We start from the raw sequence: 22,944 nt of genomic DNA, 5'->3' as shown, positions 1-22,944 counted from the left end.
GTGATATCAAGCAGGGAAAAGAGCCTCAGCGGCTGGCTTTCACTTACTGTGTTTTCTTTTTTGTTTTTTAGGTTAAATTATTACAGGGAAAGTGCTACTGTGGACCAAACAATCAGAGGACATTCAGTTTGTTGATTCAGCAAACTGCAAACATGTAACTGGAAGTTTGGAGCAATAATTCCGGCAGGATGTTTTACAGAAAATAGTAAATTGTTTTAACTTTTTGAAAATTGCTTGTGCAAATTGATCTGTTCTTGTAAGAACTGGAAACGGTAGAAGACCAACTGGATAACTCAAAATTCGATCAACATGATATTCAGTCATTAGGATTCAAGAATCAAAAGTAAATAAATTTCGTACGATGATGAAAATATATTTAAATACGCAAATACTTCCTAAAACACTTTAACAATTGATTAAGAGGTACAGGTTTCACTTAATATTTCTGATAATTGGAACTAAATATTCAACCGGCATATATACAGTGAAACGGAGTAAGATAAAAAGTTAATTGATCCATCCCTTCCCCCTCATCAAAGTGATTTGTGGATGCTTCTTTTGTAGACACTGGGAAAGCTATGTGATGCCTATGGCATATCATGGATCTGCAAACAAGCAAAGTTAATGCCAAGTAAATAGGAGTTCTTGAATGGTGCATCAAAGTGAAAATCCTATATTGGTATAGAGGATTCTGCTGCATTAACAAAGTTCACTATCTGGAAATTATATTAAAATGCAGGTCTCACAATACACTCAGCGGGTCTTCTTTAAACGTTTTGGAAGTCTAGTAATTTCTTTCCGTGAATCATCTGGAGCTTTTGTTTCCACAAATGGCTGCATAAATTTTCAGAAAAAATACACGCGAAAAACATATTATGATAAATAAAATTGTAGACTAATGATCAGATTGCAGACCTTTGACCACAAATTTTTGATGAGTCACCAAAAATGCTGACAAGACTGTTGAACATGCCATTCCATATTTCTTTCAAAAAGATTATGATCAGCCAGAAGCACGTGGTGCAGTTACACAGTCCATATCAAAGAAACTAAGATGAAAATACTCGCATGATGCACTTAAGGAAACCAGACTTAAAAATCCCATATACTTTAAGATGCATACTCTGCCACAAGAAATTTGTCATACCTTAATCACAATTACACTAATGTGAGCAAGTAACAAGATTATTTTTTGCATATTGACTACAGTCACCTATTTGAATCAGTTTCCTTCAGTTCCAAGTTCTTAACATCTTGCTGGAGAAGGGTAGCTCTACTCTCTCCAAAAGCTACAAAATCTCAATTGAAAGTTCTTTGGTTTGTATCAATTATTCTATCCATGTTACTGATCTAGTCCAATAAGCTGATTATCATATTGTTGAACTCATTTTTGGATTGCGAAGAAGGAATTTTTTGAACAATTGGTATATGTGACATGATAACTATAACAAACCTACAATTATGTCAGCATCTGCAATTTTAAGAGTCTCTCCACTTCCTTTGGCACAAGCCAGTATTTTGGGAACTTGATTGAAAGCCGTATTTCAAGTGAGAACTTTTCAGGACTCCCTTAATAACCAATAAACAGAGTGAACTTTTTCTTGTGAGGATCATTTCATGGCAAATTGCTTCTTGACTAATTTCAGAACTAACAATGCAGGTTCTTCATATTAAATGGATTTTAAAATCACCGACTAAACACAGCAGCACATTATACTAGTCCAATAATAAATGCACATATGCCAAAAGCAAACATAATTTGAAAATTCTAATAATTGGATTTACAGTCATTTTTCACTTAAAAAACAAAAGATTATTTAGCCAATCTACATAAAAATTTCAAAGATATTATGGTAAAAAGCATGCGCGGTGGAAACAAGAGACCATCATTCTAACCTCTTCCCATTTCTTTTGAAGTTCCAAAAGTTCTTGACAGTAGGCAAGGCACTCAGCGTGGTACAAAGCAGCCAGTTCTTTAATCAAGGCCTTCCTCTTGATGATACCAATCACTTCAACAGGGGAGTCAAAAATGTTAGATGGATAAATAAGCCATCTACTAGTCAAAAGTTATGAACACTGAATCCTTTACCAAAATTTTCACCAATCAGTTCGTCACTGTAGAAAATTCTGCCTCTCAGATAACAAGATTAATATTAGTTTGCAGCTCTTTTGCTACTTCATTAACATGAATCCATCCCCGTCAAGCAAAACATTTTTTTTTTTTTTCTGAAAGGTACTAATAAAAATAAACTTGACATACCAGCAACACCCAGGCTTAATTATGTAGCAATTCTAGAGAAATTCACATAAGATAAACATAAAGGGAAAAGGGCAGCAAGCAGTTGGTCGAAGCAAAACAAAACAAAACACAAATAGACAATAAAAGCTCAGTCATAATTTAGAACCCATATACCAGAGAGAGAGATTCAAACAGTGGATCAACAGGCAGCAGCTTAGAGCAACGCATACATACACTAGTGGCTCGGAAAAACAGAATCTAAAGAGAAAACCAAAAGAACCCTAATGCAGATAAAAGAAATTACTGGAAAAGAAGAGGGAAAGTAAAATTACTTCGACTGGGATCGAATGGTGGCTGAGAAGGAGGATCGGCTTGCTTTTGTTGTTCTTCTTCGGCAGCCATTAATTATTATTACTATTATTTTGGTTGGTTTTGGGGGTTTCTCAAATACTAGTATTAATAAGACTACCAAAGGTGAATGAAGTAAGGAGGGTCGCCCTGTTTCTGTTTCTGCTTCTGTTTCAATACATAAGCAACAGTTTAACAAAACTGGGTTGTTTCGGGGAATTCGGCTTTTGGTTTCCATAAGTCATAATCATAAACCACTGTCACTCAATCGCAACCCAACCAATACAATGGTGTGTCTGTTATTGCTATGAAAAAGAACGACCGACACTGCGACAATTTAAAGAAGGTCAACAGCCCACCAAATTCTGGGCCTGGGCTGTTTCAATAAAATCAGTAAAATCAATTATTGAAAATGCTTAGAACGAAGATATGTACAACGTACACCTGAGATTTTGAGCTTCTGGGGCAGTTGCTTCAATTCTGATAATGTAGATGAGGATACATATAGAACTATATTAAATATAAAAATTATTTTTAAAGTCAATTTTTTTTAAAAAAAATTATTTTCTTACTTTTTAAAATTTTCTCATGTGATGATGTTATTAAAAATATTTTTTTTAAAAAAATTTACAAATATCAAATTTTTTAAAAAAAACAACTTTTTTAAATTTCTCAAAAATCTCCCAAAACAATCCCAAACTGACTCTTGAAGGATCGTAATTAGATGGTTAGATAACACCAAAAGAAACATTTGAGAAATTAATCGCAAATCAAATTAAAACTAAAGCGCGGGTTTAGACCATATAAGAATATCTCTTGTTCATTAATCAATTATTTCCTAACCGTGATATAATCATCCATCCACCAATCACCTGCAGCCCCACATTTTGTACCTTTTCTGTTCACACTACAAGCATACTCGTTACTTATATGTGCTGAGCTTGATTACCGGTTTGTTTGTTATGAAAGAAAATAAGAAGGTAACAGAAAGAAAGAAAGAAAGAAAGAAAGAAAGAAAGAAAGAAAGAAGAATGTAAAATTACGAACGCCCACAAGATTGCCGTCATTCTAACCGCAAAACTGAGAACAGTAACATTAGTATCTTTCCTCTGAATCATCATAAGATGATGCATGTACCAAAATTTATATGAACAGCTTTCTCAATCGTCAAAATTGATTTTTGCAGAATTCACTGCTTGGTAAACCTTTGAGGAAACATGTTTGCGCCACTTACAGTTCGTTTCTCAGGAAAAGAGACTCCCCCTTATCAAACCCCTTTCAAATGGCCTAAGCCAAATTTTCTGAATCATCAATTCTTCTAAGTTACGAATCTTTCGTGGATGCTTTCTCCTCTCCCTTAGGAGCACTATCTCCAATCCGCGGTCGTTTGAAAGCTGATAAACAAGGAATATAGGGTAGTACTGAGCATCAATAGCAATTTACGTTAAATGATGATTAAAGACTGGTATACAACCAACAATCAAACTCACATTTAATTGATGATCCAGCTAGACATGTAAGCCTTGAATTTGTCTTAGCCTCAGCTAATGGAAGCGGCTTCTCCTTAATGGCCATTCGGACATCCCAGACACGTATAACCCCATCTGACGATGCCGACGCCACTAGGTATGGATTCTCAGCAGTACCACCACCATCATTCTTAGTGAGAACAACAATACCTTTCACACGGGCAGAATGTGCATCTTCGATGCAATATGCTACCTTCCCACTGTTCGTGTCCCATGCTGTAATACTCCGGTCCTCACCACCAGTGAGTAGAACTCCATTCTGTCAAAGTATAAACTAAGCTCAGGAACTAAAAAGAGCAGTAAAAAAACTTAGCAGACATGTATTACCATACAAAATATGATCCACGCCGACTAAAAAGCAATATTGCAGTTGCGATGGAAGCAATATAACAATCCTACATGTTCATTGATATGCAAGTGGTACTTAATTCTATTCTTGTTGATCCCAACACATCCAGCTTGGTGTGATTAGAAACACAGAGCAATGTCATAAAACAATCTTTGAACATGCAGATACAAAGCAGGCAATGTTGGGGTAGGTAAGAAATGCAATAAAAGGAGCACAACACAGGTCTTTCTCCATCTCAATTACCGATTAGGACATTCAGGATTCCATTATGAAAGAAATGGGCTACGGCTGGCCTCTTAAAAAGCAGACTTAAGTATCTCTTTAAAGGAAAAATATGCCAATTTAAATCATTTTATCTTATCTTCCAACATACCTTCTATGTAAGCTTTCTATCATAACTATTCTGCTACACTATACAAAAATCATTAATTTTATAGATATATAAACTTTGGTTTCCTACAACATGCGAGAGAAGACAAAAAAGATGTTTAGCAAGCAGCTAGGAAGCCTAATAAACTACAGAGTTTCTGGCTGTCGTAGCAAAATGCAACATTGTCTTATATATGAAGTGACCCAGCTAAAAAGCCTTATTTTTTATTACTCAACCTGCAGATAAGAATATCTGAATATGCCATATACAAGGCAATGTGCATTACTATAAGAACTTGTTACTTTGTTATTATTTAGAGAAATTTCAGTTCATCAGTGAAATTCAAGATTGCACAACAAATGACACAATATATAACAATAACACAACTGAAATTTGACTAGCTCAAATGAACTTAACGAGCCCGCCTAACTAACCTCTCCAGGAGTGGCACAAAGAATCCTTTTCTTGCCGTCCAATTCGCAAAGCAACTTTGCATCCTCAGCCTGATGAATCCCAACTTTCTCTTCAGTAACCATAAAAAACTTCTCCCCACTCCCATCAAACTTAATCAAGCTCGCTTCTTTCCCAATTTTATGATAAAAACTCCTCCTCCCTCTCACCAAATTCACCATCGCCAAGCACTCGTCCCTTCCGACAGTCAACGCAAGCTTCCCGGAATGATGAACAGCCAAGTCATTGACTCCCTTCTTATGAACCTTAACAGACGTCAAAAGCACAAATGGGTCAGCGTCAAAAATGGAAACGAACCCATCGGCAGAAGTTGAAAAGAGATTGCGAGGGACTGAGAGGTTCTGCGGAGTGTAAAAGGCTAAAGACGTGACAGAGGAAGACTCGTGGTGATGGATGGCCCCGAGGGAAGATGAAGTGGAGAGGTCGTAGAGGTGGATGGTGTCGTCAGTGCCTCCGGAAGCGGCTGCGGTGCCGGATACGGCGACGGTGGTGATGGGAGAGAGGTGGGCGGGGTATGAGAAGAGCTGGGTAAGGGTTAGGGTTTTTTGGTCTGAGGAATAATGGTTCGAGGGTTTTAATTTGTATCCCCAGATGAATTTTTCATAGGATCCCGCTATTAGACTCATGATTATGGCTCTCTGTGTCTTTCAGTTTGATCAGTTTTGTGAGGGTTAACGAGTGAGAGTTTATTTTAAAACCCTAGGAAACAAGAAATTGAAGGACGGCGTGTGGTTTTTTCAGGGTTTAAAGAAAAATGTTGTGCGACTAAAATGCCATTGGAGGATTTTTTTTTTTTTAATATTATATATTATTACTTTTTAGGGAAGGAAAAGAAAAAAAATACTGAATATAACAAAATTATATGAATTTTTTTTGGAAAAAACTATTTACCCCAACTTGCGCCTCGAATGAAACTCACCGTTTTACTTAAATTGAAAACGCATCGTTTGGAAACTTTTTTCCTTTCGTTTGGAAAGACTTAGCTAAATTGAAAACGCTCCGAAGTCCGAATGAAGATTATAGAACAAGATTTACAGATGCGGGAAATGAGGTGTAAATGATCAAGATTCGTGACTAAATTCTTCTACACCCAGTTTGCATCATACAAACCCTTTGACAGAAATCACTATCATATAGGAACAAAGCCATCTACGTTTGTGGCAAAATATCATTCAGAAAAACAAATTCCAAACGCAAATTAATTCATAATTGCGTGCAAATAAAATTATAGGATGAGGAATATAAGCAGGAGTGCGCAAGCACGTAATGGTGCACAACCGTTTTCGTGTTAGCTTTGTGAGTGGCGGCTGTCGCGTGATTGTCGGTGATGGCAACAAAAACCTCGTGTGATGGTTGATTGGCTGTGGTCCGTCGTCTGTGAGCGATGACAATTGTGGCCAGAGAAGATTTTGTGGGTGATGGCAATTGTGGCAAGAGAGTGGAGAACTCACGTGATGGCTCACGTGAGAACTGAATCAAAATGGTTCATTTGGAAATTAAAAAGAAACAAATCATAACGAAAACGGCGTCGCTTTAGAAATTTTCAAAGTGATAATATATTGTTAATATTTAAATGACAGCAACAACAACCGTTCCCCCACCCATAATTAGAGATGATTTATTCATTTAACAATTGGACAAATTGATGAATTCTTACATAAGCATAGGAAATAGACTTGTACGTTTGAGGTATCAGTAGCAGGTGTCTCTACTTAAAGATGTCTGCATTTAAAATAAAGTCGAATCACATCCTAATTCTTTAGAGATAGAGTTAACCTGCACCCCCCATAATTAGTCTTTTCAATTAATATTGGAATAAATAACTATCCTGCTTAATCTCTCGTCTTTACTTTTCAAATCTACAACACACAAGCTATAAATATAGAAGGAGAACATTTACTCACAAAAATGCCCAATAAAAACACAAAAATCATCGCATATCATAATTTAAATGGACATAGAAGAACAGTCATCTTGAAACTTACTTGAGGATGAAGCGGAAACAAATTAGCCCCGCTTACAATTAATGAAGGAGGTTGAAAAATAAAAAAGAAAGAAGAAACGTGATCCAGCGGAGAAGGAGAGGGGAGAGAGAAAAGAAAAGTGTTTGCGTTGCAGAGGATTTTTTTAGAGAGAGAGAGACGCGAGTCGGGCAAAGCGAGATAAAATTCCTAAGTGCTTCCGACTTGTCATTCATTTAATAAATTTGAAAACGACATGACATATAACCGACACTCCAAGGATTTTTATTTATGCCATGTCGTCTACGTGTTAAAACTATAAACGACACGACATACAAATGTAGTAACTTATTCGATACACGAACGATTATTATTCTTCTGAAGGATCTTAAACTTATGCTTTCCCTTTGCAATGTTGTTGAACCGAGGTTGAGATCAAGTGGGTGTGTTTGCGACTCTTTATCACAAGATTGAAACTCCGCTGGAAACTTCCAGGGAAACTGAGAAAGAATGGAATTCGAGTTCTGAAATGGGATATAATCTATGATTTTCTCAAGAAATGACTTTGAGGAGTGTAACGTAATACCTTATCCTGAAAACGAACGTTTCAAATCAGATCTCCCTCTTGCAACTCCCTGCTTGAGTTAACAAGAGGAATGATGCGTGCTTGTTCAGTACAAGTGGTCCAGGCACAGAATCTAGTTTCACCTCATTCTTCTCCACATTGTTACTAATTACCAACTTAATTTTTAAGATTGGCATCTGCAAAATCAAACCACGACCGCGAAAATCAATCTCAGGCATATGGGGTTGCCAAATGGATCAAACTGAGATTCCTGCAATGAACACACTTACCATTCAAGAAAATTTTAGTTCTTCAGAACTCTCACGTCTTCCTTCCATAATTTCTAATTCCAGTATCCCTAAAATAGTGTATATAGCATCAGCTTGCGGATGAGATTGGTCAGCTGCCCAGAACTCATGTACAAGCTTTCCTGTCTCTATCCAGCTACAGCCAGGGGTCTTCTTCAATCCTCTATCTCTTAGAAAAGTCCTCATTTTTGCAACCCCGTTCCACTTTCCTGCTGCAGCATATATGTTCGAGAGTAGCACATAATTGCCTGCATTTTCTGGTTCCATACTTATAAGCTTCTCAGCAGTGAGTTCTGCAAGTTCAGTCTCAGAGTGCATCTTACAGGCACTCAACAATGGACCCCAAACCCGAGCATCCGGTTTGAAGGGCATGTCCTTGACAAGTTCTCTGGCTTCATCCATGTGCCCGGCCCGTCCTAGTAAATTCACCATGGAAGCATAGTGTTCCTGGCTGGGTTCATAACCATATGATTCCTTCATCTCTTTGAAAATTATTCGCCCTTCCTCAACAAGGCCCGCATTAACACAAGCTGTCAATAATCCAAGAAAGGTTATTAGATCTGGTCTCACATCTGACTGCTTCATTTGAGTGTACAACTTGAAACATTGAGACCAGTCTCCGTGCTTAGCATATGCACTAATCATAGAGTTCCATGTGATTATATCCTTAGAATCTATTTTCTCTTCATCAAAAAGTTCCCCTGCCATCTCTATGCATCCACATTTCGCATAGCTGATAAAAATTGCTGTATTAACAGAAGACAGCGAATTTAGACCTAATTTCATTGAATAACCATGTAAATATTTCACATATTCTAATGCCCCAATATTCACACAGGCTGGCAAAATGTTAATAATTGTTACAAAATCAACTTCAACTCCTTCTAATTTCATCTCAGAAAAAAGTCTCAAAGCTTCAAGAGATTGATCGTGAGTTACATATCCTTTGATCATTGAACTCCACGATACAACAGTCTTGGTCTTCACAGAGTCAAAAATCTTTCTTGCATAATTTAAATCCTCACATTCGCAGTACATGTCAATAAGAGAATTATGAACTGACACTTGATAATCAGAACCATTTCTCAACACATTCGCATGCATTTGCTTGCCCCATTCAATATTTTTCATCGTGGAAATTGAAGAAACTGCAGCAATTGCAGTAAATAAATCTGCTCTAACCCCTGATCTTGCCATGCACATCAACAATTCCAAAGATTCTTTCGGAAAACCGCTTTGATAATATGCAGATATCATTATATTCCACACAACACGGTCCTTGTCAGACATTTTGTCGAATAACATTTTTGCATCTTCTAAACTTGCCAGTTTTGAGTACACGGACAACAGCGCAGTATTCACAGACAAATCTTTACAGAAATCACTCACAACAGCCACACAGTGAACAATTCTACCTAACTCCAATGACTTCAACTCAACAGTTGACCTCAACAAGTTAATCAAAGTACCAGAATCAAATTCAGCACCCTCCATTCTCATCAACTTAAAAAGCTCAAAACTTTTCTCAGATTTCCCATTTTGGACAGCCAGAGAAATCAAAGAATTCCAACGACTCTTCAAATCTTTAAACTTTCTCTGAATCATTCCTTTCGCATTCTCAAAACCCCCGTCGCACTTGATATAAAACTCCACCAAAGCATCACCCACACCATCAAATGAATCAAACCCCAATTTCACAACTTGCGCGTGAATCTTTTCCCCACTTCTAACATCCAATAAGCAAGAACACGACCTAATAACAAAAGGGTAAGTATCTTCAGCTGGGTACATAGATTGCAAGGCCATTTGTTTGTACACCAAGAGGGTCTTTTCATATTCACCAAACTTAGACAAATTTTTCAAGATGGTGCCGTAAAGAAGTGAATTTGGGCTTGTGATAGAGTTAAAGACTTGTTGGGAGAGACCGAGGAGGCCAAGATTGGCGTAGGAGTCAATGAGTTTGGAAGAGAGAGTAAGGTTTTGATGGAGGCCATGGAGGATGATGTATCTTGCGTGGATTTGTTGAAGATGTTGTGGGTTCTCGCAGAGGTTTAAGAGAGAAAAAGAGTGAGTAGCCGTCGTGTGTGGCCTTGTTTGGTTGGCGGGAAAGCGCAGGAATTTGACATGTCCTGATTGAAGAGAGCATGCTGGAGGAAGCAAACCAAGCATTTTGGTTATTTCGACTGTAGTTTGTTACTTTTTAATTTCTTCTTTATAAAATAATAATAGATAGTAAAACTAAAAGCTACAATATATAATGGATTTTTATTTTTAATTTTATATGAATTTACTAAGATTTATCTGATTTTCTCTTAATTAAAATACACTTTTTAATTTCTTATTTACTAAGATTTATCTGATTTTGACGTACATTTTAGATTTTATTAAAGTAGAAAAGAAAAAGAAAATCTTTTTAGTGGGGGTGGGGAGCGCACAGGAGCAGGTATTTCCGTTATTCATCGAATTATGTGTGTACATCAATCAATCAATATCACAACTAAGTCGTCGTCGTCGTCGATTCGTCTCTCGCTCTCTCTCTCTTTCTCGCTTGTCTTATACACACACACAAAGAATATAAGCAAAGGCCTGCGCCGATTCCAATTCATTCCAAATAAGCAATCCCAAAATTGCAACAATATAATATAACTCCGACATAGCGGCCATCTCTGCATTCGGCCCAGGTAAAAGATTATGCACAAACTCCCCTTCTCTCAATTGCTTGCATTATTTTACTTTTCCATCGTCGATCCGTTTTTAGTCCTTCCTTTTTATTTTTTTTCTTTTTGGGTATGCGTTTGAATCGATTCGATCCTGCAGCTGCCCAGAGTCTTCTATTAAAGTTCTCCACTTGAAAATCGCGGTACGATTTTCTTTTCTCTTAATTTTCTTTTTCTCTTGTTTCGGTTGCCAAGACAATGCGACAAATTAGTTTTGCAATTTTTCTGATTGTTCGCTACGCTACTGTACTGAGCTCTAATACTAGTAGATTTTTAAGTTATCTCAGCAATGACATCCATGATTTAAGAGAAAAACTAATTTCCGGACTCAGGGTTGTTCATTCTTTGTGTTGTTTCAATAGGCAAATTCCAGAAGAAGAGACTTTGCTTTTCATTTCTTTGAAGGACAGGGTGGTAGCTGTAACTGATGGAAGTGGAGGGAGGAAATACCTCGGCAAATGATGCAGTAGCCCGAAAAATCCCAATTCAATCAAGACGAGCAAAAGGTTGTCCTTCTAGTTTCTGTTACTTTAATTCATTCTCTGGCTTTTCAGGAAACAATCACGGTGATTGCTGACCTACCCATCTTGTTCTGACTATTATGTGTCAAACGAAACTACTTGTAATTCTATATCACAGTTAACATTGAAGTTCCCTGTAAACTTGAACCAGAAAAATTGACAGAAAGCCTTTATCATTCAAGGATCCTGTTAGTGCCTCTGAATGCTGTGTTTAGATGAAATATAGGAAGTAATTAATTTTATAGGATTGAGTTTTCATTACCTCTTTTACTTTTAGTTGAAACTTAGATGTTGTCCTAGGAAGACATTTCCAAGGAACCTTATCACTTTGTGAATAATTTAATATAATTTTTCAGATTTGATAATGTTAGAATATAGTATATCTCATTATGATTTGTTTTGTAGTTTTTTATCAGTTTACACAACAGAATCTTCCAGCGTGTAAACCTGTTTTGACACCATCCTGGGTAAGTAATTCAGATATTTTCTGTTCTTCTCTCCTTCCACACCCCCCCCCCCCCCAAAAAAAATTTATTATTGTTCATTATTGTACTTCGTGATGTTGACATTTGCAGATTGTTACTACATTTTTATTGATGGGTGTCATTTTCATTCCCATTGGGCTTGTCACTCTTCGTACTTCTCACAGTGTAACTCTCTATATGCACTTTTTCATATAATGCGGCTCTCAATTGCTTTGTGTCGAACATATGCCTGTTAATAATCATTTCATATATGATTGATAGGTCATCGAAATTGTGGAGCGGTATGATACTGAGTGTATACCTGAGAAATTCAGAGGCAATAAGGTGTCATACATCAAAGATAGCACAATCCTCAAAAATTGTTCTCTTTACTTAAAGGTTATTTTTACGTCTTGGCTTTGATTTCATCTTTAATAGGAAAATTGTGGAGGCATTTTGAAGCCCTGTCTGAATGAGAATCTTCATAATGTTTTGAGGGAAAGACTTTTCTAACAAATTGTTTACTTTTTATGTCTACAAGCAATCAAAATTTCCGTAAATCTCTGTGAAGCTTTCACAATTCCAAAAGTACATTCAAGTGTCACATGTCCATCAACTATCCTAATCTTCATGCAATTCAAAGTTCTGAAAATTCTATTTAGATAGTTTGGACTGAGCAGTTAAGATTACTTTACTGTTACTATCTTGATTATGGCATAAGGAAGATATTTGAGAGCAATTAGGTGATTTTTTTCTTCTTTAGGGAAATGTAGCCAAGATCTTCAATCATTTACTATGTGACATCTTTTTAGAAGTTCTTTATTTATACTTTTGGGCTCTGTCAGAAATTTATATTCGCCAGGATAACTTTCATTTTTACTCTTTCTTGTTCACATTTGTTCTTATTCCATTCACGACTTGCCTTGTAGGTTCCCAAGCATATGAAAGCTCCAATTTACATCTACTATCAACTTGATAACTACTATCAAAATCACCGACGGTAAAATTCTCTGACTTAAAATCTCCAAAATACTGATGGACCAACCATGGAAGTGTGTGTTGATGACATGGATTCTTATAAGGGGGCGACTGAGGATTTCTTCCATTAGTTTTGCTTTCAATGACCTAAAATTCAACAATCATATTCCTCATTTATCATTGTGATTGACTAATTATTTTTTAATTTTGTGAAACCAAATTCCAAATGATCTTTGTTTCTGTCTCTGCATTTTATTCCATTTTAAACAGACTCCTTGGTGTTTTCCAGGTATGTAAAGAGCAGAAATGACCAGCAGCTCTTACATGGATTGAAGTACAATGATACAAGCTCCTGTCAACCAGAAGACTCCAATAATGGTCTCCCAATTGTCCCTTGTGGGTTGATAGCCTGGAGTTTGTTCAACGACACATTCAAATTTATCCGTGAGAGTTCAGAATTAGTTGTAAATCGGAAGAACATTGCTTGGAAAAGTGACCGTAATCACAAATTTGGAAAGCAAGTATATCCCTTCAATTTCCAGAATGGAACCTTCATTGGTGGTGGAAGTCTAGATCCAAGTGTTCCTGTAAGTTGTGCTGTAAAATTCATTATGCAACACTTTTCTTTTCTGATTTGTTGTTCTTGAAAATTGTCCTACACATTAATCACTTGCAGTACCCGTCCTTATCTATCCCAATCTTAGAATTCATGCAGCATTTTTCTTTTGCTTTTAGCTATATCCTTATAAACCATATTCTGGATTCACCAGGTGTACTAAAATGACAACAGTATCTTAAGTAATTAAAATTTGAGTGCGAATATTAAAAAGCAGTTTATCAGTGAATATTGCCCTTCCTTTTTTTTTTTTTTGAAAATATTGCAAAAGTTTGGAAGTATATCATGATTATGCAAATTTCTCATAATACCGTCGAAGTTCAGAAGTAGTATAGCAGAAATGGGCATTCGACCAAGTACCTCAAGGGACAATTTTTTTCCTTGTCCTTTATCTTAGGTTCAAAGGCATATGATAATACCAGATCAGATCTCCTGGATTTACAGTTAAATAAATTTCTTTGCCTGTTCCCATCACTTCTCATACCTCCAGTAGTGGAATAAAACTCTTTTTTTCTATACGATCTATTCATTTAAAGCTCACTAATACGGCTTTATCTTTTCTTGCTCCCCCTTGGATTTTGGTGGGTGGGCTGTACTAATTAGCTAAGTGATCAAGAGGACCTTATCGTTTGGATGCGCACTGCTGCTCTCCCTAGCTTCCGAAAAATGTATGGAAGAATTGAAGAAGATCTGGATGCAGATGATGTGATCGCAGTTCACCTGATGAACAACTACAACACATACAGTTTTGGTGGGAAAAAGAAGCTTGTTCTTTCCACATCTAGCTGGTTGGGTGGAAAAAATGACTTCCTTGGTGTTGCTTATGTCTTTGTTGGTTCTTCTTCTATCATCATCTCTCTAGTCTTTATGTTACTTCATGTGAAAAATCCAAGGTAATATATCCGGCATAATTCCTTGGATTCTCTGCATATTTATCCTCTAATGCACCTAAAGCACGGATATGCATTCATTAATTGGAAATGTGAAGAATGTTCTTAAAACTGTTTATCACTCGAACACAATTGGCTGGAGTAAAAGCTAATACATGAATCTATACTTGTAGTTCATTTGCTGGAAGATTATCTTTTCCTCTATAAAGTTAGATTTATGGAATGTTAATTCTGCACTGATCTCCCTTGGATGCTGTTCATTACTTCGTAAGGTCCTTTCCTCTTTGTTGGTCGATTTTGTTCTTTGACCGTGTTAATACGGAAACCAAACAATATCATCACACCTAGCCCATGTAGAATTTTTACTCCCCATTGTAGAAATAACAAATGCAATTTAACTGAAGCCTTAATCTTTATTTGTAGGCCTTATGGTGAAACAGCTTATTTGTCGTGGAACCGATGAACCATTTCCATATGCTGTTGCTTTTGAAATTATAGCTTAATTTAAAAGGTTTCTTCCCATCTTTCCTATTAGTCTGAATTTTCAATTGTTCATTTTTTTTTCTCTTTCTTTATATTTTCATTTACATAATGTACTAAAAAAGAGACTTCGCAATTCATTTTCGTTAAATATTAGTGAGCTGAATGTTGCAGTATTAGTACAATATCCATAAATAGATAATGTTGAATGTTTCTCTCTAGTTTCCTTGACAGTTTGATGATTTGATTTTTCAGAGGAGAGGGAGAGTGCCTGTGACCTCTTAAGTCCTTCCATACAAGCATTTTGTTTCTGCTATAATGAGGTGGAGATATTATAGAATTTTTCCAATTCAAAAATTGGCTCGTTACATGCAAAATAGCAAGTATCTTGTGAAACTTCATTACATACTCATTTGCCCTCCTCGCTTCTGGACCTCAAGTGGGGATGGCAACAGTGTATATCAAGGCATTCAGTGAGTTGACAGTTGAAACTTAAGTAGTTTATCATTCATACATGTTGATAAGATCCTTTCATTTTGCAGCAGTGAAGATAGCATAAGCTTACATGTATTTTAAATCCGGTTTACACTGTGTACCTATTACCAAGGGATTTTCTCGTGGTTCAAAGATAGAGCAATTACACAAACATTGATCATTATCAGTTACCTGAAGTGGAGTAAAATAGTGGATTCTCATATTATAAGTGGTTATGTTGAGATATTGATTTCCAGTTTTATTTTGAATTTAAATGAATCTTCGTTATGGTTGGAATATCTTTTGCCAATACTTGGAACCAATAAGATAGAATGATTTTCGTTTAAAGATTGAGATTTATTTTTTTAATAAAATTCTGAAATTCTCCAAAGTAAATAAGCTGCCTCAAAATCTTTTGGGCATGGATGATGACTTGTTAAACAAACAAATATGCAGCAAGATCTGAGATTTGTGCAGGTAGAGGGGAAGAGGAAGAAGAAATACACCATTACTAATGCAAAATTAACAAGGCATAACTACTAAAAAAGTCGACAAAAGAGGAAAAGTTTTGGTACATTAATGAAGCTTGGAGAGTTTGATGTTACATGATATGTCTGTATAAAAGGAGATAAGAGACGACAGATACAAATACAGGAACAAGAACCATGAACTTGACGATTTTGTGGCCAGCTTCAAGTTCTTCGATTCCAGCTTCTTCAGCAATGGTCTCAAGCTTTGGACATTTCGAACATTTCTGATGAGAAATCATAAGGGTTGGTACTGCTCTTTCGCCCCAGTCATACATGCAGATTCTGTTCACGTCCTTCACCATTTTCGTAACTTTCCAGGATTCTCCTCTTTTGGCTGCAAACAGATGAGAAACAAAATGGTGCTGCTGAATAACGAATCGTTGTTTCTGTGATTTTTTTGAAGAGAGTTTTGTGTGAGTTTTTGTATTTAAAGAGAGAGAGATTTGTTAGTAAAGAAGCAAAAATAGGAGGAAGTTGGCAACAAACATAGAGAAAATGGAGGGTTCTTTTAATTACGCGTCAGAAAACGTTTGAAAATGTCTGTATCTAGTTGTGTTTTTCTACATAAAGAGTAATTATTATGATCAAATTAGTGTGTAATTCAAATTATTAGTACATGTTGATTGTTGAGAAACAAACGTGCAAATAAAATGGAAATTTGTTTGCTGTTGAGCTGCAGCCTTAATCTAGATGGGGTTGTAATGGAGAAACTACAAAATTTAGATGGCCAAAATAAAAATTTTGAAAAATAGAAGGGGCCAAACATAAAATTAACGTAAAAATAAGTTATCCGTCAATTACACCTTTCATCTCCGGCTACGTATATGTGTATTGGGAGAAATTTTAGAATACATATGTTATACCATGTCACCCATACAATAAATAAATAATGTCATGACATGTGTGTATTTATTTTGTAAACTATTATTTAAGTGATGGTTGTATTAAACTCAATTACATATGTCATGCATGCATTAATTAGTTGTAATACAACTGATATATTCTAGAATTATCCGTGTATTGGGGGTGAGATTGAGAAGGCTAGCATTTTATAGGGAAATGCACTTTTTAAGTCGCAGTTGTTGTGGAAAAAATTATAGCTATAAAATAAAAATTAATAATATATAATAAATATAATTTTTAAATAATAATTTTGATAAAATTATTAAAAATATAATAGATTATTTATCATACAAGTTAAAAATTATATCAGTATATTTTTTAAACTACAGCAGTTAGTATTTACCAAATACTTTAGTACTATAACTTTTAACTTACAGTTGTCCAATTTCAATCCCAAATGCACCCTTATTTTAACAAGATGCACCGAATCTATTTTGTCATGTCTATTATACTATATCGTATAATAATTTTCTTACATTAGGGAATCTTTATTAAAAATTATATATATGTGCAAGAATTGATAATAGGTTAATTATATATAGAGAGAGAGTACATAATAAAAACGTACATTTCACGGATTATATCTATATTAGACTTGGGAAAGAAATCATTTCACAAACTAATATATGTATAAATATAGCAAGTGTCAGATCGAACTTGGAGGCACGAATTGAGAAGAAGGCTTGCGATGATGAAGTTGGAAGAAAAAACGTTGGTTGATGATGCTGCAGGGCATGTTTCATTATTAATGAATAATGATGCAATATTCTTCTGCTTGGTGATCATCGTCAGTTTCTTCTTCGTAAATAGTTTCGAGGGTTGCTGGGACATGCAGCCTGGAGACTGCTAGAAAAGGAGCCGGGGCCACGGCGGAGCACGGTGAGAGTACTGGCCGCCGAGTCTTGGAGTTATTATTATTGGGACGAGTCTTGCAGTCATTATTATTGGGAGAGAAGAGAGTAGTGGACGGCTGGAGCAGCGAAGGAGCAGCAGCAGTAGTGTCAGCCATTAGTGAACTTGAATTAGATATATATGTTTATATCACACCAAGTGACTATTACTAGTTAATAAGCTTTTTATTTATTGAGAGGGAATGAGGTTTGGTCCCCTTGGCTTGCCCACGTACATTTGATTTATATAGGAATTGTTGTGCTAGCTAGGAAGAATGTCCCTAGGTTTTCATGTAATCACAATACAGCCATTTAATCAGACACTAGGTGGTGAGGATAAGGGGAGACCGGGAGGCGCAGGAAATTAAGTGGAGCCAAGTTGGCCGAAAAAGGAAAAAGAAAAGAAAAAGTTGCGTGCATGAATAAGAGTCGTGGAGAAATTCTAAAATATATCTGTTGTATTACAACTAATTAATACATACATGACATGTGTAATTGAGTTTAATACAATCACTACTTGCATGATAGTTTACAAAATAAATGCAGATCTTGGAAGCATTCATTTACTTTGCCAATACGGAGTCATTTTCGGTTGTGGGGAGGGCGGCCGCATCGGCTCCTCTCGTCCTGAAAGAAACTGAATAATGTTACTGTTACCACTTTCTAGTGTTTTGGGGGTAAACGAATATGGAGATGAATATGCTTAAAGGTATCAGAGCGTCTACTAGCTAGTCTTACCAATTAATGTTCCGTTGTCATCATGCAAATATATATATATGTTAACTTTAATTAATTAAATTCTGGATTGAATATGAAATCAGAAACATACCATTCAATCGATCGGCATGTGCATGCAAAGATGGACGAACCCTAGACTTTACGGCACATCAGCATCATATCATTGTTGTTACTTTCTGAAAAAGCTGCAATATGGGTTCTACAATATATGCAGACTTTTTTAAAAAAATGTGACTAAAATATAAAAAAATATTTATATATAATTTTTAATATATTAAAAATTGTGTTTTTTTATTTATTAAGATATTGAAATATTTGTTTTTTTTTAGTGATATTTTTACTTTAACGTAATAAAAACATCTTCACTAGAGGAGGATTAAGTAATTGGATTGATATTGACCAAGCTATTGAATGGTCTTCTTTTTCTAAACCATTCTAAAAGCAACCTTTACCGGACATTGTCTCTTGCCTTTGTAGACCAAGGAACTCCGTGATTGGATGCACGAAAGTGCTTGACCATAAACTCTTGGCCTAATTAGACCCTTTTTCAATATATATATATATATAGTAGTTTTTAAATCAGGGATCTCTGACTTTAATAAAGTCATGAATCAGCTAAAAGACAAAAAAAAAAAAAATTTAATACACTACATGTCAAAATACAGTGCATTGGAGTTTGTGTTTATTTTTTAAAACTAATCACATAAAGTCAATGATTAGTTAAAAGATAAAGTCAATTGCAATTGAACACGCATTCATTGCCCTATTAGATTTCATCAATTGCATGCATGCATACAGAAATTTGGTAGGATGAACAAGCAACATCGTTTTCCTTTTATCTCTAATTCTTTGAACTGATGAGAGTGAGTTTATGATACCTCCTCCGCCCATGATCCGATTTTATAACAAGCATAAGCTCCCTCAACTCATTACAAGGGTCAAAAGTAAACTTAATGCATTGCTTTATTACTCTTAACATATATATAATCCACCTTTTATATAAGATAACTACACAAGGTAACCCAATCATATAACATGAGGTAATTATTCACATGACGTCATTTTGTACAATATTTTACACGAAATTCAAAAGCTAGGGTTAGCTAGCGCACCAACTTACCATTATACATCTTGAGAATCTAAAGCTAGCTAGATTTGACTAAGTTCCCGTTTGAGATTGATGTGCTATAACTTAAAAGCTACAGCTGCTGTGGAAAAAAAAAAACTGTAACTATCAAACAAAAGTTAATAATATATAGTAAATATAAATTTTAAATAATAATTTTAACAAAATTATTAAAGATATAATAAATTTTTCATTATACAAGTGAAAAATTATATCAATATAACTTATAAGTTACAGCAGCTGGTGTTTATCAAACACTCTAGTGCTGTAACTTTTAAGTTATAGCTGCCCAACCTCAATCCCAAACGCACCCTAATTCACTGTATATCTTCGAACTAATCCAATTGGCCCCGATATAAGTGGAGCAAAATCATGCTTATTACCTCATGGTCGGCTAAGCAAAATTGAATATTCTTCAAATAATGGCCCTTAAAAATTAACGTGTCAACCATATATGGCAAGATAACGTTGATGCCTCATTCGGTAGGGATCATGTCACATTACATTCATAATGTTATTTGTCTTGATTAAGGTACGAACCGCCTCCCTCGGCGTCTCTCTACACATAACCTCTTATCCATGGCATGAACAGTTAGAGGCTTGAGCAATTAAAGTCCACAAATGATTAAAGTTTTGTGTGTCCAATTAATGGACATGCATCTTTTTAATGTGCCGCCTAAATCCTAATTTCCTGCTGCTTTACACTTTTACTTTTCTTGCATGTGGCATCATATTGGACTATATGCGACCATGACTGGTCCCAGCAAAATATTGTTGGGAATTCATGCGACATGACTCGAAACGAAAAAAAACTTTTATTGATTTGGTTAAATAATATCTTGTTTATCTTTGTGTTTCACCTTAAGATCAACATTCAACTACGCATAAATATATTTATTCTTCAGATTGCACATTTTAATTTCCTGATTATGTAAAGTATTTATAATTGAGAGAGGTTGAGTGAGAGAAATTAATATAAACGCATTTTTGAAGAAATGTAGATTTTAGAATAGATGAATTTTGTTAATTAATTTTAGATAAAAACAAATTAATTAATACGGTAGCGATAGCAGTTTCTCTTATAAATATATCTATATATTTAATTAATTAGTTGACATTGCCCCCATTAGTCATCCAGAATATGATAAATATATGTTAACTTTTCTTGTTAGCGCTACACTTATAAGCTTAGGTTAAACAAACGCTTGTTCATTGTTTCTTTCTTTCTTCTTCTTCTTTATATTTAAAGAAAAACAAAACAAAACTATTTACGTTCGATAGAATACAAAGGAATAATCTGCATCAGCTTCTAAACTTTTACATTTGTAATTTGGACATGTGATTCATATTCATGGGCTAAAGGCTAATGGCTCAAAAAATAAAGTTCTAGTTTCTAATAAATAAAATGAAAGATCGATAGAGAAAAAAATATTCACATGTAACTCATGGCATAATGGATTGTGGACTAGGAGAAGTCTATGAAATTGTGATAAATGAAGGACATATTATGTAAATAAAAATGGAAAATTAATATGCACTATCACGCTGAAGATCTAATTGAACGGATTTGATCTTGCATATTTAGTAGTATAAATATTATTGAACGGAATAAACAACAGTATCCATCATATGCATAGCTATACAATTTTCAAATATTAAAAAAAAAATGCATGTTAGATGAATTGTTTCAGAGACCAACCATGACTTAATTTGAAAAAATAAAATAAGTTGTTCGAATTGAATCGACAATATATACCGGCTAAAACCTCATAACCTTATATATATGTGGTGTGTGTATTCTTAAATGTACGAGCACTCATTTTTTCACTAACTCTATTAAATCATATGTGTAACAGAGTATTCACATGAAAAAAAATAAGAGTGCCCGCATGAGAAGACTCTATATATATATATTTATATAGATGTTAAGAGTAATAAAGCAATGCATTAAGTTTACTTTTGACCCTCGTAATGAGTTGAGGGAGCTTATGCTTGTAATAAAATCGGATCATGGGCGGAGGAGGTATCATAAACTCACTCTCATCAGTTCAGAGAATTAGAGAGAAAAGGAAAACGATGTTGCTTGTTCATCCTACCAAATTTATGTATGCGTGCATGCAATTGATGAAATCTAATAGGGCAATGAATGCGTGTTCAATTGCAATTGACTATATCGCGGCAATCACTGGCAATCAATTAACTTGTCAATTATCAAACTGGCAATTAATTAACCTGTCAATTATCATGATGTCTAATCTAAAATTAGTCGGCAGAATGTATAAACATGTTGTCATTTGAAAAAGCCAAGCCTAGCTTGCTCCATAATTCAGTTAATTAGTTAATTATTAGCTGAGAAAATCTTCAAGTTAGATTTTTTTTTCCCACTAAAAAGGATGTTTTACATATTAAGCGTAAAAAAAGAATTTCTAACTAAATATTTTTCACATTTCATTATTTTTTTTGGGGATAATTTAGAAAGAAAAGACGTGCTATTTTATATTTTCGTTATCAAATATCTATTATTTCTGAACTATATTAGAAATCCACGAAAGAGAAATGATCATACTCTGCTATATATATAGATATCAAAAACAACCTTTTCTTATCCAACCAAAAAAAAAAAAACCCCCCACACACACACCCTTTTCTATCCTGAAGAGCCGAGTAGAATTGTCAATAAATTTCTGACCGTAAATTATAAAACATCTTAATAAACCACCAAATTTATTTTGTCTTGTATTACAAAAATCAACTGACACGTGTCAAATTACCGGAAGCTCCCGGTTACGCTGTAAAAGGGCGAACTTTGAAGCTATCGATAAAAACAAAAAGCATAATTGACGCGGTGTCTGAAATTTCCACCCAAAGCTTTGACAGATTAGATTACCCAAAAGTGGAACCCCCCACTGAAGTAATCTCCCGAACATTATCTGAGTGAAGAGAATCATCTGGCACCGAGCCTCCGGCAGTTAATATCAAAAGTGAGTGGCGGCACAAGCTTCTAAGACTTTGATTCAATCTTCTTTGATTGTAACCGTTGACTGAATTCTAGCCTAAACATTTCTTACCTTTATAAATACGTACCTGTAGGTTGTGCTTATGCTCATCCAAAACCAAAAGAGCACTTTTCCATCTTCTGTTCTATGTCACAAGCTTCTTTCATTGATAGTGCTTAAGTTAAACCAAAAAAAAAAAAAAATGGCGAATTCCCGCATTACAAGGTTCGTTATGGAGGTTGCACCACCACAGTTTGTTAGTGTCATGAGGCACAGGACTGCTAAGATGTTGGATACTATTATTGAAGAGGAGAAAGATGCAAATGCAAGTGATGCCCGTGCTTCAACTCCAAGAACTTTTTCTTCTTCTTGCGTTTCTACTACTTCCTCATCTGCTTCTGCTTCTGCTGTTGTTGCTGGTTCGAAGAATTTTCTTCGGGGAGTTCAAATTCAGCGATCTTTTTCCATCTTTGAGAATTAG

The 22,944-nt window shown here is 35.2% G+C and overlaps 5 protein-coding genes and 1 long non-coding RNA gene across 10 annotated transcripts in view; 3 read left to right on the top strand and 3 right to left on the bottom strand.

The window, feature by feature from the left end:
• The window catches only part of LOC18051264 (endoplasmic reticulum oxidoreductin-2), a 4,688-nt gene extending 4,510 nt beyond the window's left edge, over positions 1–178 (top strand). Inside the window, exon 10 of the mRNA XM_024190968.1 lies at positions 87–178. Within this exon, the coding sequence (XP_024046736.1) occupies positions 87–178 (92 nt within the window). The remainder of the gene's footprint in view (positions 1–86) is intronic.
• A 178-nt stretch (positions 179–356) lies between these two features.
• On the bottom strand, positions 357–3,037 carry LOC18051263. The gene is made up of 4 exons (XR_002907020.1): positions 2,572–3,037; positions 1,897–2,009; positions 747–834; positions 357–605 (listed from the first exon to the last, which is right to left on the bottom strand). It is a non-coding gene; the product is annotated as an uncharacterized LOC18051263 (long non-coding RNA).
• A 585-nt stretch (positions 3,038–3,622) lies between these two features.
• LOC18051262 (p21-activated protein kinase-interacting protein 1) lies at positions 3,623–6,067 on the bottom strand. The gene is made up of 3 exons (XM_006448947.2): positions 5,270–6,067; positions 4,078–4,375; positions 3,623–3,981 (listed from the first exon to the last, which is right to left on the bottom strand). Exons 1-3 carry the CDS (start codon positions 5,930–5,932, stop codon positions 3,911–3,913), a joined length of 1,032 nt encoding a protein of 343 aa, XP_006449010.1. The 5' UTR covers positions 5,933–6,067; the 3' UTR covers positions 3,623–3,910.
• A 1,948-nt stretch (positions 6,068–8,015) lies between these two features.
• LOC18051261 (pentatricopeptide repeat-containing protein At1g11290, chloroplastic) lies at positions 8,016–10,331 on the bottom strand. The gene is made up of 2 exons (XM_006448946.2): positions 8,123–10,331; positions 8,016–8,029 (listed from the first exon to the last, which is right to left on the bottom strand). The coding sequence occupies exon 1, from the start codon at positions 10,307–10,309 to the stop codon at positions 8,126–8,128; it is 2,184 nt and encodes a 727-aa protein (XP_006449009.1). The 5' UTR covers positions 10,310–10,331; the 3' UTR covers positions 8,016–8,029; positions 8,123–8,125.
• A 211-nt stretch (positions 10,332–10,542) lies between these two features.
• On the top strand, positions 10,543–15,503 carry LOC18051260 (putative ALA-interacting subunit 2). Of its 5 annotated transcripts, none has more exons than XR_002907215.1 (11): positions 10,543–10,821; positions 10,958–11,000; positions 11,220–11,363; positions 11,784–11,845; positions 11,954–12,028; positions 12,125–12,241; positions 12,772–12,842; positions 13,110–13,407; positions 14,040–14,329; positions 14,500–14,593; positions 14,750–14,836. XR_002907215.1 is itself a non-coding variant. In XM_006448942.2 (11 exons), exons 3-10 carry the CDS (start codon positions 11,285–11,287, stop codon positions 14,787–14,789), a joined length of 1,032 nt encoding a protein of 343 aa, XP_006449005.1. In that variant the 5' UTR covers positions 10,543–10,821; positions 10,958–11,000; positions 11,220–11,284; the 3' UTR covers positions 14,790–14,837; positions 15,062–15,503. The 5 variants fall into 5 exon arrangements, 4 of the variants coding, with proteins under 4 accessions (XP_006449005.1, XP_024047248.1, XP_006449008.1 ...); XM_006448942.2 differs by lacking the exon at positions 14,500–14,593 and adding an exon at positions 15,062–15,503 and having other exon boundaries at positions 14,750–14,837; XM_024191480.1 differs by lacking the exons at positions 14,500–14,593; positions 14,750–14,836 and adding an exon at positions 15,062–15,503.
• Positions 15,504–22,665: 7,162 nt separating this feature from the next.
• LOC18051259 lies at positions 22,666–22,944 on the top strand. The gene has a single exon (XM_024190967.1). The coding sequence runs from the start codon at positions 22,666–22,668 to the stop codon at positions 22,942–22,944; it is 279 nt and encodes a 92-aa protein (XP_024046735.1).

The sequence above is a fragment of the Citrus clementina genome, unplaced genomic scaffold (genome assembly GCF_000493195.1).
Source record: "Citrus clementina cultivar Clemenules unplaced genomic scaffold, Citrus_clementina_v1.0 scaffold_2, whole genome shotgun sequence".
NCBI classification, from domain to species: Eukaryota; Viridiplantae; Streptophyta; class Magnoliopsida; order Sapindales; family Rutaceae; genus Citrus; species Citrus x clementina.
Note: the sequence above shows the minus strand (reverse complement) of the source record. Positions and strands in the feature narration are given on the sequence as shown.